The 17,886-nt window shown below is 44.2% G+C and overlaps 1 protein-coding gene and 1 pseudogene across 1 annotated transcript; one reads left to right on the forward strand and one right to left on the reverse strand.

Annotated features, from left to right (window-relative positions):
- Positions 1-673: 673 nt before the first annotated feature.
- Positions 674-4,969, forward strand: LOC136489071 (uncharacterized). The gene is made up of 8 exons (XM_066485809.1): positions 674-778; positions 2,096-2,190; positions 2,423-2,470; positions 2,551-2,597; positions 3,504-3,570; positions 3,649-3,692; positions 4,317-4,374; positions 4,664-4,969. The coding sequence occupies exons 2-8, from the start codon at positions 2,113-2,115 to the stop codon at positions 4,712-4,714; spliced, it is 393 nt and encodes a 130-aa protein (XP_066341906.1). The 5' UTR covers positions 674-778; positions 2,096-2,112; the 3' UTR covers positions 4,715-4,969.
- A 425-nt stretch (positions 4,970-5,394) lies between these two features.
- On the reverse strand, positions 5,395-7,087 carry LOC136489079 (uncharacterized; annotated as a pseudogene).
- Between the last annotated feature and the right edge of the window lie 10,799 nt (positions 7,088-17,886).

Raw genomic sequence — 17,886 nt, forward strand, 5'->3', positions numbered from 1 at the left:
CCTTTTCTCCTTTTGCTTCATCTTTGTTTGACTAATCGTGCTTTGCTTTGGCTGATTCACTTGATTGTATGGAAACGATGCTTACGTCGGGGAGGAGCAGCTCGGGGATCTTGCCATATACACGGGGTTGAAGTTGGACGCGCCCGTCCGCTCGTTTTGTGGGGCGAGGTGAGCCCGCATCTCACGCGCCCGTCCACTCCAGTGTAAGGTCCAGCAGAATCAGTTAGCTCGCACCAACCCGCACGAGCACCGATCGACCGGTCAATGACACCACTCGCCATCTCCCGGCTCTCGTTTAAATTTACTGAAGACTGAAGTCAATTTCATTTCCTCTCTCGATTCCATGTGTAAATGTTTCAGGGTGGATCCACGGGGGCTGCCGGCCGAATTCCCATGGAGAAGTCCTCAGCCCAGCCCAAAATCCCCATTCAACCCTAAGCTTCAGCCCCTGCCTTGCCGGACTGCCCGAGCGGCCGCGGCCGCACCGAACTCGCGAGGAGCGTTCGCTCGTCCGCGCAGCGACCGCGCCGGCGCGCCCCGCACCCGAGCTCGCGCCCTCCGCCCTCCTCGTCCGGCGTCCGGCGTCCCGCCTCCGCCCTCCCCCACTGGCATCCGGCGCCTCCGCGGTTCCGCGCCTGCGCCAGGCCGCTAGCGCCAGGGACCCTAGGCCCCTCCATCCCCTGCCGACCAGGACTGCTGCCGGGTGCCGGCTGCCAGCTGCCCCCAGCTCCAGCGCCCCGTGCTGCCTACTGCCTACTGCAGCACACCACAGCTCACGGTAAGATCAATGTTTATTTGTTCAGGAAGCTACTACGGGAATAAATTCTTTTAGTACTGCTTAAGAGAATTAGGAGAGGAGGAAACTTTCATCAGATCGGTAGCATGTGTTCAGTAATTTGCTGAAAAAAACGTGGATGCAAATTGACAACAGATCAATTGCTATGCGTCTGCCTTCTACTATGGCTGTGTTTGTTTCCAATTATGGCCTTCTATGTGTATTTAGCCCCCGCCCCCCCCCCCCCCCCCCCCCTGCCCTGTTTCAGTCGGTTCTAAATGAAAATTCCTCTACGCTTTAAACACATAAGTTGAAATCTCCATGGCCTCGACCAAAATGCTTTAAACACATTGGTTGAAATCTCCATTGAATCTCATGGTTTATGATGAGATCTAAATGCTCGAAGATTGGTTAAAACACTAGAATTTGCTGTTCAATTCAGAGTTTAGCCAACTGGTTTGATTAGGCTCTTTTAACTATGCAATTAGTGGCTAATGATATATCTTTTGTCAACAAGCTACATATTTGGAAGAGTATACTTCATACTACCAATTTGCATTAGTATTTCATGTGCAATATATATTTGCATGCTATGCAACATGATGTGGCTTGGGTTTTAAGTCTTTGCATACTATGGCTTCACCATGTGCTTAACACATGCAGTGTTACAATCAATATTTGGTTCGGGTTTTAAATTTTGGCGCTTAGCTCGTGGCCCTAGGCTTGGAGATTCACCAGCTCTGCCACCATGAATCAGCAAACTGCCCGTCATTATGTATTCAATTATTTTGCTTTAGCAGTAGGGGTCTGATGTAGTTACAACCATGGTATTGAACAGGATTTTATTTTTAGCAAATTGTGAATTGGATTATACTGAATTGCCTATTGCAGTGTTGATTAGGCATACCCTGCCACCCTGGGTCCACCAATCTTAGCAGCCCTAGTTTGCTCCAGTAGTCAGTTTGCTCCCGCATCAGATGAATCCAAGTCTTTCATCATCCTCTGAGTCCAGTTAGTTGCGTATCTTCTTGCTGCCTGAGAAGTCTACTGAGCCAACTCATCCCTCTCGGGTTGATTATTCTATTCGTGTTCTGCACACATAGTACATCTCGATTGGCACTAGACACCATAGGATCAACCAACCTCAATGTATGGTTGCAGCTTATTTTTCCAATATTTTTTGCGTTCAGTCAACTACTGCACAAAGTCCTAGCAAAATTTGAGTTTGGAAAGGGCTTCTGGTGCGTACTAAGATGTGATGCTTTGTGGGTCTTGTATTAAGTGTGATAAAGCTAATGCTTTGGAGGTTGTGATGTACAGCTCTGCTGGTTAGATAGATGGAGGTACCAATGAACTCTACGCAATCTGGTGCTCACTTTCCTGTGCAGCATCGGTCCCTCTCGTTAGACATCAAGGTACCTGTCTTGCTGCAGAAAGTTTCGATTTGTGTTGCATTTAGTCAGATTAAGCGAATATGATGAATAGTGTACAGTAGAATATGATAGTTTTCCTAGACTGAAGACCTAATAATATCTGCTTTGTATGATTATTAGTATCGAGTTGGTATTGGAGAGTATGTTTTGCTTTCTTAGAGTTTTCTGAATATGAAGATAACTTGATTACCTTTTTTGCTTTTGGATTTTCTAGGGAAATAAAACAGATATTGTCATCAGTAAATATGAAGATACCTTTCTGGTAAGTTGAAAGTGTTGGTTTTTTTCAGTTGGTCCCTGATTCTCACTTGCCAAAGATGTTCATGTTTATTAAATTTACAGGTGATTGTGACACAAATCGGTTGCATGGGAACTATACTAGCTTCCAAGTATGCTTATTTGTTTTTATGCAAATTTGTTCTCCTAAACATGTAAAATTCGGTTTTGTTATTTGCATTATTAGTTCTGCATAAGTTGCTTCCACCATGCTATTTGTTTCACAATGTCTTGAAATTGTCATTCTGTTTGATCCTTATGAGAGCGTACTCAGGCTTCCTCCACAAATACTTTAACTGACTGTATCTAGTAGAAAGATCTGCATACACTGCAGTCACAAGCATATCAGGTCACAACTGCCAGGTTGTTCACATGTCTAAATCTGTATTAAATGCAAGATCATGCCTTTATTACTACCTCAGCATTCTAGATGATATCAATGAATCTATGATGCACCAACACTCCACTTTGGTGCTGTATCGGTGTCTTTTGTGCTACTGCTTCGATACTTCTGTGAGCTACTTGCTTGCTATATCTTCGCTGTTTGAAAACCTAAACTTTGAATGTTGGAACTTGATTGATATGTTAATAGTTACTCCATCACCATATTGTATTGTTAGTTTGTGACATGTACAAAAAAACATGCTGATCATGCTATTCCTTTTCCCAACTGAATGGGGGAAACTGTGAACAAGCAAGGATTGTTTTTATACAAGTTTTCCTAGTTGGCAAGTTACAATTAAAATAAACCCCTACATGTTATTATTATTGTTGCAATATATATACATGTTATGGCAAACTGCCATGTCTGACATGTGTTGGAGTCCGTGCATCATATATCTTACTATTTGTAAGACCTTATTGAATGACATTTCTACAAGAGGTGGAAAGTCAGTCTCTAGAGATTTCTAGCTTAAGCATACTGGTCTTATAATGAATGTAGGCAGTCATTTTTCCTTTTACCTTGAAACTTTGTATACTGTATTTTTTTTTATTAAAGCTTTAATTCCACTCGATAGGAAAGATGAAAGTGTTTTCTCGGACCCAACCTACAACGTTTCTGTTCTTTTTGGGAAGAGAGATGAGGTAAGCTCATTAAACCATCTGGCATCAAACATATATGAACATGCACAGATTAACGACTACCAAATTTTATGACTGCAGCCACTTCTACTAGCTTGTGCACGTCAACTTATTGAGCACATAAGGTTTGCTTCCTACACCATCTACTTCTGATGTCTGGTCTATCTCCACATCTTCTAACAATATTTTTCATATGTAACTGGGGAAGGGCGGGCCTGGTGCAAGCGGTAGAGTCTTACCGCCTGTGACTGGAAGGTCCCGGGTTCGAGTCGCGGTCTCCTCGCATTGCACAGGCGAGGGTATGGCTTGCCACTGACACCCTTCCCCAGACCCCGCACAGATCGGGAGCTCTCTGCACTGGGTACGCCCTTTTTATGTAACTTTACTTGTAATGGCAAACTGCACACAATTTCTGGCAATATGCTGTGGGCCGGACCGTATCTGTACCCTTATATCAGTAGAAGTAGCAATAACTATTTGAAAATATAGTCAGCAGCAAGAAACTCCTCTTTCGTACTGTTCTTTTGGACATCTAAGCAAATATTCCCTACCAATGGCTCTTTGATTATAATTGTTATAGTCTGCTCAACTAACTTCTGTGCTTCTATTATAACAAAATTTAATTAGTAATATTTCTAACACCACTGTTAACTGTTCCTTTGGCTGACGACAGATACACCATTTTTGTATGTTTGGGTACACAAAAAAATATTATTCTCATACATAGCATTGTCCTTTCATTTTTGTAGTGGCAGTGGCTCAGCCCGGTCATTGGTGATTTCTCTGGGTCTGAAAGATCATTCTCAGGTAAGATTGGAAAATTAACTGTCTGTTTCTAGTAATAGATTTGATGGTCTCGAGCCAATGTTATTTTCTCCGAAAACATGTTCTGATTTCTGAATCAGCAGGATCACAATGCGGATTAAAGTTGGTTTGAGGTTTCAAAACTCCTGGATATTATTTGAAGAAATGTTAACATTGAATAAAATTAATAGAATTAGTACTAGGCACTCTGGATAGTTCCCAGTTGAAATCACTAATGGTGAGTCTGATGGCAAAATGTATGTTTGATGAGTAACAATTTTGAACTTTGCAGGGAACACTGAAGGATATCATTGTAGCTGTGATTGAGAATCGCCTTTGGTGATGATTGAATAGCTGAGTTGGGCATGGGATTGGCATATTCAGCCCATGGATAAAGATACTGTTTAGCATTGCGCAAGAGGAGCCATTGTTTACCATGTACTTCTGGTAGTTTTGTCTGCTTGAACTAACAAAAGGTGGTTTTAGGCTGTTGTCAAAATTTGAGTGTCAACTCTCACGCTAAACAAAAGGCATGGCACATGTACATTGGTATTCGTCAACTCAATGCGAGCAAAAGCATCATGCTTTTCTTTCTTCATATGGCAACCATTTTTGTACAACCACAGTTTCAGAAAAGAGGGGGAGGGTGCGCAGCGGGGAGCGGGGTGACTATTTGACAATTCCGACTACAGTTTCCTCAGGTTCGCTGCCTAGCCAGTCCAAAGTTTGGGGAAATTCATAACGATTGAAAGCACAGGTCTGCAGTGTATAACTGTATAACCATGGCCATGATGACATGAGGAAAACTACTCGACCAATTGGGTGCTTAAATAATAATAAGTACCTGTTCTTTTCGTATATACACGGTTGGAGATTTAGGCTTGGAATAATCCGACAGGAAAATAGTCCAAAACTAATTGTCGTAGACACCACAATCTTGAGTAGACTGTTCCTAATAAAAAGAATCAAGAGTGGACTGAAAGATGCGTCTCTCTACAGCTAGCTAGCTAGTAATATTCCGCCTTAATTGTTGTCTCCCTGCTGCGTCGGCGGCGGTTCGTCGAACGTTTGGCACAGCTCATCCCATTGTGAACAGGAATCCGTCGTCAGACATCCACCCCAAGTCGAGATCCCACTCCGGCATCCCAATCCCGTCGTTGCTGTCGGCCGGAATCCTATCCTCGATCGGGGGAGGCATACTCTCCTTCTCCCTGGCTTAACGCAGTCTGCGAACTGGACGTGCTGCCCTGTCTCCGCCGTGGCGGTGGCGTCTTGCGAAGAGCGCGTGGCCCCGAAGTTACCGCTGGCTTCTTGCCCAGCGCCGCCGTGCGTCGCCGTCATAGGAGCCAGCTCTTGCGCCGACGGGCTCTCGGCAGCTGGCGGCGGCGTGGACACTGGCGCCGAAGGCACCGAGCGCGTGGCCCCGGAGTGACTGGCTTGTTGCCCAGCGCCGCCGTACGTTGCCTTCGCGGGAGCTTGGTGCGACGCTGGGTTCGCGGCTGCTGGCGACACTGGCATCTGCGACGGCGCTGGCGGTCTGGCGAATTGCAATGACTGACAGCCGGGCAACCCAGTGCCGGAAGGTCTCGCGAACGGGAACAACTGAGGACCGGGCATCCCGGTGCCGTACGCCGGCGGCATGGTCATGGTGCGAACCCGCTGGTGGGCGGCGCTGGGCGGCGCGGCACCGAACCCGTACTGATGATGATGGTAGTACTGCGGATGCCCAACGCTGGGTATAGGATGCTGCGGCGGCGGCATCCGTGAGGTCGAGGCACCGGCGGCGAGTGGTTGGTTCCAGCCGGTGAAGATCCCGAGCGACGGCTGGCCTGCTGGACACGGCGCCAAGAAGTGGCCGTTAGCAGCAGCGACGTTCGCCAGCGTCTGGTTGCTCCCGGCCCCGTCGTCGCTTTTGAGTTTGTAGAGGCGGTACAAGGCCAGCTCGTGCGACTGCATGCAGATCATCAAGAGTGACCAGTCAGTCAATCAATGTGTGTTTTGCGGTGTCAGAGAGAGAGAGAGAGAGAGAGAGAGAGTGGAAATACTGACACGTCTGGTCTTTGTAGGCTTGAAAAGCAGTCGCTGGTCTACGTAGACGGTGAACTCGTGCATGCCCCACTGGCTCTTGACTTGCTCGCCGTCATGACGATGATCGTAGAACACCATGGTCACCATCTTCCCGGCGACGAAGCCGCCCTTGTCTTTTGGCCAACGCAGCACATGGCCGCCGCCCGAGGGCTTCCACCCGCCGCCTTTGGCCAATCGCACCGGCCGCGGCTCGTTGTCGTCCTCGTCTTGGCCGGCGGCTCCCCGCTGCCTCTTTTTATGAACCGGACCACCGCCGGCGGCTCCGCCCGTCTTCTGGTACTGCCGCCAGCTGAAGAAGTAGATGTAGCGGTGCTCCTTGTCGCGCTCGTACATGTCTGCATGCATGCATGTTCTTGTTGGTTAGAGGTTGCTAGGATCGGAGCGAAATTACTAAAGACGACGGCCGACCGGGAGGGAAGGGTCGATCGCTAATTACCGTGGAGCTCCTCGGGTGGTGCTCGAGGATGCTGAGCTCGTGGAAGATGCCGGCCACCTTGGGATGGAGCCGCCGGTCCTGGACCCTGTGTGAGAGGATGGTGATGAGCTCCAGGTGCGTGGGCACGAAGCGGAAGCCTTTCGGGAACCCGTGCTTCGTGAAACGCTTGTCTTCCATCGTCGTCGACGACATCCAGGTCGACGAGTCGAGTCGAGTCGCCGGAGAGGAAAGATGGGGTCTGTTGTCGTTAGAGTTGGAACTTGGAAGCTGCCGCGCGAGGCGCCTGTTTATTTATATGTCGTCGTCGTTCCCCCGCGGGCGCCTCGTTTCGACTCCGACTCCTCCTCGGTCTGTTGCGGCACCGAGTTCAATTCGATTGTGATTCTATTTTGTATTAATTTCTTATTAGTGGAAGTGGAGAAGCAAGCCGGACGAACCGAACCGAACTCAAATTTCTGAATTTGGGCCTTTCTCGCACGGTGGTTTGCACCGAGGATCCTATATATATGGCCGCTCATTTTTGTTCAACTAGCGATTAAATATTTATAATTGATTTTACGATAACTATGACATTAATAATATAGGTTAATCTTAGCAAAAATATAGCAATGCACTATTAAGCCCGTCTCAAATTAAAGTGTAACTTCGATAGATTCTTTTTTTCTCTTGTTGTAAAAGATAAAAAAGAATTACTCGTAAGTATATATCATAACTTCAATTTTTTGATAATGCTCTGGGTAGCGTGTCCGGACGCCCCATACCCCTCTAGACGCGCCATCCAACCCTCCACCTCGTCACACCGGTCACACTCACATTCCAGCACGTCTTGGTTCATTTCCCCCTCCGAGATAGAAACCCACCTACCCATTCGAATCTCCCATTGCCTGTTGGATCCCCTGCGCTTCTCCAACGATGCTGAAAGCCCTAGTTTGGTTGTGGCTAATTCATGAAACCTAAGTACTAACCTATGTCATTAAGTGTGAATGCGAGCTAGGTTGGTACATCCAAGCAATGGAGCTAGATGATGGTGATCAAGGTGTTGGTGATGACCATAAGAGATGATCGAGTGCTCCAACTTGGAAAAGAAGACAGAAAACAAAAACCAAGGAGATCTAAGACAAAGGTATCAAATAGGTTTTTGTTTTGGCACTCAAGACACCATAAAGGGTGAGTGTTTTTAGGATCGATAGCCGTACTATTGAGAGGGGAAAACTTTGGCTAAGCGATTATCAAGTGCCACTAGGTGAAGTGATTTATGCATATGCATTAGTACCTAGTGTGCTAACAAATTAACCCTTGAAAAATGCTTGGAAAAATGCTAACACACGTGCACATGAGTTCTACACTTTGTGGTTAGCAACTTAAAAGCAAGGTTGAAGTGGTTGAAGTGATAGAAAAAGAAAAGGATGTGAAGGTCAGGGACCGGACCCTGGCTTGGCCAGGACCGGGCCCTGATTGGCCGAGTCCGGTCCGGAGTGTGACCCTTGGCCACGGTGTCTGGCTCAGCTCCAGACCGTGCGTTGGGGCAGGACCGGACTCTGTTCCTAGAGTTCGGTTATGCAGCAGTGAGCAGCGCAATAAGGAGCTTGGCTCCGGACCCTGGCGGGCGTTAGAACCGGACCCAGGTGTGCGGGTCCGGTCGCTGGTCGAGCAGAGCAAGGATGCTATGTGGCGACCAGGCGATAACCGAACCCTGGCTGCGAGTCCGGTCATGGGTGAATCGACCTGGTCCGATGGGTCTAGAACGTCTCACTGTAAAAAACGTCGCGACCGGACTCTGGTGACAGGCGGGTCTGGTCACTTGAACTGGAGTGAGTTCAGTTGGTTTGGAGCGCTCGGGGCTCTTTGTTGAGCTTCGGACTTTGAGGTCGCGAAGCGATCGGACCCTAGAGTCTGGGTCTGGTCCAGAGGTGTTGAACGCGCCTGGTTAAGTGACCGTTGAAGATCTGTGGCCGAGGTTCAATACTGAGGCCACGTGGCGCGAATCCGAGGACCGGACCTTGCTGGGTGCGTCCGGTCCGGATGGTTGTAGGGTTGAGATGGCGGACTAGAGGGGAGATGAATAGTCCTTCCTAAAACTTAATCGCGTCGGCTAACCGATACAAGTGCAGAATTAAAACTATCGGTCTAGTCAAGACTATACCCCTCTATCTATGTTCTCTAGCACCTTACAAAGATCCTAATTATGCAACTAAGGTGCTGAGCTAACTAGAGGTCACCTAATCAATTCTAGTGACAAAGTCACATAAACCTATGCAACTAGTACTTTGCCAACTGAAGGAGCTCCTACACAATCTAGTAAGCAAAAGCACAAAGCTCCTTGGTCAGCAACTAAGGTTCGAAAATAGAGTTATTGTAGTTGATCAGCAGCTTGTTTGCAAGATTCTAGGTCTTCACAATGGGGTCAAAGGCTGTCAAGGTGACCTGCAAAGTTGATGATTTTGATGCGTATCTCAAGATTTGTGACAATTTCTAGAGGGAGAAAGGGCAAAGATAAAGAAGTGCATTGCGGTATTGAAGGGTGCTAAGGACAAAGTTTCTTTTATGACGACATTTACGTTGCTTACATTAGGGTCTGCACTCACAATAACCAGTCACTTTCTCCCGAAAGTCTTCAACACGACCATCAGATTGCTTCGTGCCTGGCTATTTTGGTCATACATTCATCCTTTTTTTTGTTTGTGCATTTTCTACTTTTGGATTGCTCCTGCCATCTTCGCTATTGAGCTTCTGGCCAAACCGTTGTGGGTCTTGTTCCCTCCTATACACGGTGGTGGCCACCCCACAAACGCGGTTGGTGTAGTCTTGTAAGACTACAAGCCCCTCCGGTGTAAAACAATAGTACACGCAGGAACCGAGTGGTAAGATATGCAAACCTCACTAAACACTAGGCCTAAACCTAGTGCAAACGTATAAGCAGTGGTCTAACTAGCATAAACACTTCACAAAAGCACATACACTAATCACAAATATTTCACTAAACACTATGCATGTGGAGAGCACTAGCGTGGAGCCAGAACTCCCTTGTCTGTTTCCTAACTCCCACGTACTTCAAATGGCCGGACAAGGGGTATAAATAGCCTTCCCTTTGGAAATAGCAGTTGGAAGCTGCAGCATTCTGCATAGGCACTGGACAGGTTCGGTGCCCTTATGCAGCTAGCGGTTGCCGTTAGCCGTTGCCGACCGTTGGAACAGTGCTCGTCACGTGCGTTAGTCCAGTGCACACTGGACTCGTCCGGTTCCTTATGGCTATCCTAACCCAAGCTGCAACCTTCTCTGCTCGAATAGAGTAGTGCGCCTGTCCGGTCTCTGTTGTACACCTTGGTGTCCGGTGCCCCTGGCTGCAGCTGCCCTCTGTGACACATAATTGTATCTATCCGGTGCCTGGTCCGTGGTCGGTCCGGTGCACTGTCCCAAAAAAGAGTCACCTCGTAAAAAAAAAAGAGTCACCTAGGGTATCGTGCATGTCAAACTTTCTTAGGCCACGTTTAGTTGGTGCCTGATTCGGCGCCGCCCGAATTGGTGAAGGTACTGTAGGTACAGTACATTTTTGTTTTTATTTGATAATAATGTCCAAACATTGACTAATTAGACTCAAAACGTTCGTCTCGTAAAGTACAACCAACTGTGCAATTAGTTTTTGATTTCATCAACATTTAGTACTCCATGCATGTACCGCAAGTTTGATGTGACGAGGAATCTTCTTTTTGCATAGTGCCAAAGTTGGGAAGTTGGTGGAACTAAACAGGCCCTTACTTCCTTCGTCCCATATTAGTTGATGTTTTAGAATGTCTCGCGGAAACCAGCACCGAAGCCAAAAGAGCAAAATGCCCCTTAAAGAGTAGAGATAGAGATGTATTGAGAAAAGAGAAATGGTGCATTGGGAAAGAAGGTCAAGTTTTTTTAGAAAAAAAAATTGAATGATATCAGGTCATCTATTTTAGGACAGATGGAGTAAGATATTTGCAGAAAAGTATTAGCAATATTTGTATCTTCAAATAAGCTTATTATAAAAATATTTCAACTTAATCTAATGATATTTATTATGCACGATAATATTAATGTCTCTTGTATGTATTCGACTAAAGTTAAAAATATTTAACTTTTTTGAAAAGTGAGAAAGATATTCTTCATGAAATGGAAGATGTAGCTGAAAGAAAATAATATTTTATTTTTCGTGGGTCTCTTTGTTAGAAATTTTATTTAGCTAAAATGTTGGAGTAATTTGAGCTAAAGAAGTAACTCATATGGATAGTTTTGCACGTATGAAAATAATTATTTGTACACTAAAGATAAAGTAACTCGGATAGTTTGGCATCTATGAAAATATTTATTTACACATTAAATTTGTCTTTAGGCTCGGATAGTTTTGCATCTATTAAAATATTTATTTATACATTAAATTTGTCTTTAGGGAGACCAAGAGCAGCCAGAGTCTGTGATTGGCTCTCATCAGCGCCGAGAGGGCCACGTGACCGGACGTCGGAACGTCCGAAGGGATAAGATTCCATGGGAGGTTACCAAACGGCCTAGCAGAAATGCGTCGTACTCACACCGAATCGCTTTAGTCCTTCCCAGTCTGCCTCATCCCACCATGCACTACCCCGTCCTCATCAGTCTCGTCACGCCCCGCGTCTGCCGCTCCTTCCCCCTGACCCCCCTTCTCTCTCCGCGCGGGCGGAACTCAGGAGCTAGAATAAGGACGAACACACCCCATCTGTAGGACCTCAGGCGCGCCTGCCCCTTCCCCCGACGTCCGGGCCATGCCCCCATGACTCTCTCTAAACATACCTTTGAATCACAAACACTAACAACAGAAATACTTGAATGCAACATAAGTCTGAATCACAAAAACTTTTAAACATACAATTGCAACATGTGTGTGAAACATATGCAACATCCAATAAAACATTAACAACTTGCAACATGAAAACACTATAGTTGAAACATACTTGCACATGCACTTTCAACGCAATATCTCCTTGTTGCTCGGCAGAATGGAGGCTCGTCGGTGTGTAGTGTTTACCGGAGGCAGTAGCCTGGCGGCGTTTGTAGGTGGTGGGCCAAGTGCAGTGGCTGCATGTTGTAGAAGGGAGGCATAGGCCGCACGGCAGCGGGGGATTGAGGCCGCGGCCGCGCGACTTGGAGAGGGCAGCAGCGCGCCGCGCCTGGCAGGGACGGTAGCCGAGTAGTGTGCGCCTCGGAGGGCTAGCAGCCGTTCGCTCGACGGGCGGCAAACGGCGGATAACACTATGTAAAAATGATTTTAGGCACGTTTCATTTTTGTAGGGGCGGCTAGTGATGGAGCCGCCCCTACAGTGGCGTGCTCGGGTGCCCAAACACCAGCCGCCCCTACAAAGAGAAACAGCAGGGGCGGCTGGTAATATGAGCGCCCCTACAAAGGGGTCTGATTTGTAGGGGCGGCTCATCACCAGCTGCCCCCTGGCGTTGCTATTTTAGGGGCGGCTGGTGATTGAGCGCCCCTACAAATGCCCCGTAACATAATTTGATTTGTTAGTGGGCGACTCATACCACCCAGCCCACCCCTATAAATGACCCCACGTATACATAGCTCCTGATTTGTAGGGGCGGCTCAATCACCAGCCGCCCCTACAAATGACCCACATATAAAACAGCTGCAGCACATTCTTTCTCCTCGGGTCACTCACTCCAACCCGTGAAACAAAGGTGGGGAGGCCTGGGCACCTCCCAAAAATTACTCTACTAAGGGGGAAGGTTTGGTCTCAAATCCTTTAGTGGAGAGGTTATAGAAGGTAAGAAAATATTATTTCACACTTTTTTTGTAGTTTTAATGGTTAGTTAGTGAGTAATTAGAGTTTTATTTTTTCTCTCTCTTCTATGGTGCTTGAGCTACTTATGAAGCAAATTAGACCCAAAGTTTTAAATGTACTAGGGTAAATTAGGGATGAGAACAAGATCATACCCATGTTTCTTGATTTTAGTGAACAATTAGTTAGTTTTATGGATGTTTCATGTGCATGTGGATCTAGATCTAGGGTTTTGGTTTATTTATTTAATTTTTTTTTGTAAATTTATGTTTGATGAAATTGACTAGGGTTTGTATAAAGATATTGGATAAAGTATAATTATTGCTAATTAGTTGTCTTTGAAATTGTTTATTGTAATTAATAAATATGTATTTTAATTATTTATGGATAAATAGGCCATTAATTAATTTTCCTCTATCATGGTGTGTTTGTATGCTTCATGTAATTATATTAGATTTATATTCATATATATCTGAAAGTATATACAATTATTCTCAAGTAATTATTAATTTGATTCATTTTTATATATATCTGAATAAGTAGTCCTTTAATGTTTGTTTTGTTGTTGTTGTAAAAGATGGAGTACTAGGAACTCTTGGATGTATGGTTCGTTAAGGTTCAAGGCAGGGTTTCCATGAAGAGGTGGATAAATTTATTGAAGCCGCAAAGAAGCATGCAACTGACATTGAAAGAGAATAAGGATACAATTATTTGCCCCTGTAAAGATTGCAAAATCGTATGGCATAGGACAGATGTGACTATCATCATATCACATTTGATTATGCGAGGATTTGTTGAGGACTACACTAGTGTGGATTCATCATGGTGAAACTAGTTATTGTTAACGACGAGTATGAGGAGGAATACGACGACGAAACCATAGAAATCCTTGTCCAATATTCAGCAGAGCTTGATGCAACGAATGGATTTGAGTTTGGCAATGAACAGGTGGTGATGCTGGTGGTTTGGGGATGGTAACGATAGAGGTGGTGCCAATCATGATGGTGGAGCAATGTGTTCGGGGATGAAGATGATTTAGAGGACATGATTCAGCCCTGAGACCAGAGATTTTACTAAATAGCTCCGAAAGATCTAGAAATTTAAAAAGGGTGATAAAAGCCATCAAAGGAGACTATGTATGGTTGTTGAAAAGGGTTTTCCGACACATTGGACATTGCTATGTTTTATCTTGAGCTGTTCATCCTAAAGGCCTAAGTATGGCTGGTCAGACTGTAGTTTCAATGATGTATTGCATCTCCTGTCATGGGTGCTGCCACAACCCAAATCTCAGTTCCCCGCCAACACATACCAAGCGAAGAAGGTCATAAGTCCATTGACAATGGGGGTTGAAAAAAATCCATGTATTGCCCCAACCACTATATACTTTTTCGTGGCGAAACATTCAAGTCACTGGATAAATGTCCCTGGTGTGGGGCCAGCTGGTACAAGAACAATGACCGTAACCCTCTACGGGGAAAAAGAGGAATAAGAAGGATACAAAAAGGTGGGTACAAGAATCTCAGCCCTAGAGGACACTCCATTAGGCAACGATGCCAAAGCAAAGAAGAATTCCTACCTTGGGTAATATGGTATCTGCCAGTGACTGGTCGCTTGAGACGTATCTTCCTAAACCCTAAAGAAGCCACGCTCATGACATGGCAGGATGATGAGCGCAAGGTGGATGATGATAAGATTGCAACACCCGGCTGATTGTAGTCAGTGGCAAAGGTTTGATGAGAAGCACAAAGAATTCAGCGATGACCTAAGAAATGTACGGTTTGGCTTGAGCACCGATGGAATGAATCCCTTCAATGAGAGGATGAGCGACCACAGCACATGGCCAGTGATCTTGACCATGTACAACATTCCAATATGGTTGTGTCAGAAGAAAAAGTACCTTCTCCTCACTATTATTATTTCTGGCCCTAAACAACCTGGCATTGATATAGATATGTTCCTCGAGCCTTTGATGCAAGAAATGGAGAGGCTATGGAGGCATGGGGAACAGATGTCGATGCGTTCTGAAAGGAGGACTTCATATGTAGAGCAATAATATTTGTTACTACCAATGATTATTCCACGCTGTTTGCTTTGTCTGGACAGATCAAAAGGAAGACGGGATGCTTGGTTTGCTTGGATGGTACTACATGGGTGTACCTGGATGCATCCAAGAAGATAGTTTACCTAAGGAACCGATGCATCTTAAAGACAAGTCACAAGTACCAAATCTAAATTGTTCTTTAGATTTTATGACAACGCCCCGGAGATTGAACCCCCTTCGAAGAGATGTCATAACAGAGAACACGTGTACAGAATAGTGAAAAACATACGCGTCGTCTATTAAAAGAAGAATCCAGATAGGACGAACAAAGACAGAAGCACACCTCCTGTTGAAGGCGTACCTTTCAAGAAATAATCGATCTTTTTTCAGTATCTACCTTATTGGCCAGACTTGGAGGTCCCCCATGCCATTGATGCTATGCATGTGTAGAAGAATGTCTTTGAGAGTCTCATTGCTACCTTGATGGACACAGGCAAGTCAAAGGATGGTCTGAAAGCACGGAAAGACATGGTGCAGCTAAACGTGATGCCACAGCTTCACCCGGTACCTAAGGCTAATGGAAAATACACTCTGCCTACGACGTGCTTCAACCTAACACCAGACGAGAAGAGAGCTATATGTACTTTCCTGAGGGGGATCAAAGTCTCGACTAGGTTTCAGCAAATGTGAAGAAGCTAGTATCAATGAAGGACTTGTCAATAACACACTGCAAGGCTCACGATTGCCATGTGATGCTGACTGTGTTTCTACCTATTGCAATCAGGGCTATAAAGCTAGAGTTCTTGAAAATGGCCATCACCTGCATGTGCTACTTCTTTTCGAAGATCTCACAAAAGACGATTGGCAAGAAAGAGTTGAGTGACCTACATGAATTTATGGTGAAGACACAAAACCAACTGGAGATGTGTTTACCTCTTACTTTTTTTATATAATGCCACATCTTATGATTCACATGGTTCATCAAATACAAGCGCTAGGCCCTTGCTACTTGCATAAAATGTGGTCCTATGAGCGGTTCATGTCGGTTTCTAAGTCAATACGTGCATAATCGAGCATACCCAGAGGGCTCCATGATAGAGGGTTATAGTACTGAAGAAGTCATCGAGTGCTGTCAAGAGTACCTAAAAGTACAGAAAGGAATTGGTAAATCCGATTCTCGTCACAAGGGTAGGCTGGCTAGGAAGGGCACCAGTGGTAGAAAAGTGTTCATCGATCATGATTATAAAGAGGTGAGTCAGGCACATTATAGTGTCTTGCAGAGTACACAACTGATGTAACCGTACATTGATGAACACTTAGCTATCATTATGGCAGAGAGAAAAGACCGTTCGGATGATTGGGTCATGAAACAACACAAGCAACGACTAACTACATGGTTGAAGGACCAAAACATACCGCCTGGAGAAACCATAGACTCTATTACCATCAGTAGGTTGGCGGAGGGGCCATCGAGACAAGTGACATCTTGGAATACTTATGACATCAATGGGTATACGTACTATACCCACGTAAAGGATAGTAAATATGTGAACCAAAACAGTGGCGTTCGAATAGAGGCTCTCGATGGATTAGGGCGAAAGATCCAATACTTTGGCATCATTGAAGAGATATGGGAACTTGACTATGGAAGGGATATAACGGTGGCCCTGTTTCGATGCCGCTGGATCAAATAACACCAACTGAACGAGATCGGATTCAGAGTCCTGGACATCGAGAATCTAGGCTACCAAGATGACCCTTGGGTGCTCGCTTCACGTGTCGCACAAGTTTTCTATATGTCTGACCCACAAAGTAACCTCCCCCCGAAGAAGAAGACAAAGCACGTGGTTGCCTCCGGGAAACAACACATTATTGGAGCTGATGGCGTGGACGATGTTGAAGCTTACAATAACTACGATGAGATGCCGCTATTCACAGACTTTCCTAAAAAGATCAGTGTTGTGGAAAAGAATCTCCCCAAAGACATAATGCCATGGGAACGAAAAGGTGTGAAAGGGAAAGTCGTTACAGCGGGCTAGCTAGTTGTTGAACGTGGAGTGTTTGTGTAAGTGTGTGTTTGTAAGACTTCATTTATGCATGCGTGTGAAACTATATATTTATGTACGTGTGTAAGACTACATATTTTTGTATGTGTGTGAGACTACATTTTATGCATATGTGTGAGACTACCCTTTGCAACATCCAGATGACTCTATTTGAACATCCACTCTATTACTACAAAATTTCATTTGTCAAAGTTTGAGCACTTCAAATTTTCAAATTTAAAAAAAATGACAAGTTCAAATGAGATTTTCAACCATTAATTAATTTCAGCTGAAAAAGTGATGAATACTAAAGTTGTATAACTCATCAAGATCTATAACTTTTATTTTGATTATTTTTTCATCTGATAAACTGATAGTAAACATTGTTCATAAATCAACATGTTTCTCGTATAGTTCATGAAACTATGAGTCATATGTGAATTTATGAACAATATTTACTAATACTTTATCACATGAAGAAGTGACCAAAATAAAAGTTGTAGATAGTGAGGAGTTCAACAACTTTTATGTTCATAACTTTTATTGTTGAAATCATTTCAGGTTTCAAAATCTTGTTTGAAGTTGTCATTTAGTGAAATTCAAAATTTCAACTATTCAAATTTGGTCAAATAAAAATATGATCAAAATAAAAGTTGTACATATTGATGAGTTCTACAACTTTAGTATTCATGAGTTTTCATCTGAAATCATTTACTCTTTTAAAATATTGTTTCAAGTTAAAATTGTTTGAATTTCAAAATTTGAATCGTTCAAACAAAGTCACATGACAAGATGACCAAAATAAAAGTTGTACATGTTGATGAGTTATACAACTTTTATGTTTACAACATTTTCATTTTATTTCATATAATATCATAAAATTGTAGTCGAAGTTTTAAAATTCAAATTTTTAATTTTTGTTTTTTTGTTTTCTATATTGTTTGACTACAATTGTTTATATATATATATATATATTTCTTCATATATAGAATAATTCAAATATTATATTTGTGCATATACACAATTATTTTTATAGTACTTTTACTTTGGTCATAATTGTTTTATATATACACAATTGTTTTTATAATACAAAATTAATTATTTAAAAAAATAAAA

Source organism: Miscanthus floridulus, chromosome 1 (assembly GCF_019320115.1).
Source record: "Miscanthus floridulus cultivar M001 chromosome 1, ASM1932011v1, whole genome shotgun sequence".
Classification (NCBI taxonomy): domain Eukaryota; kingdom Viridiplantae; phylum Streptophyta; class Magnoliopsida; order Poales; family Poaceae; genus Miscanthus; species Miscanthus floridulus.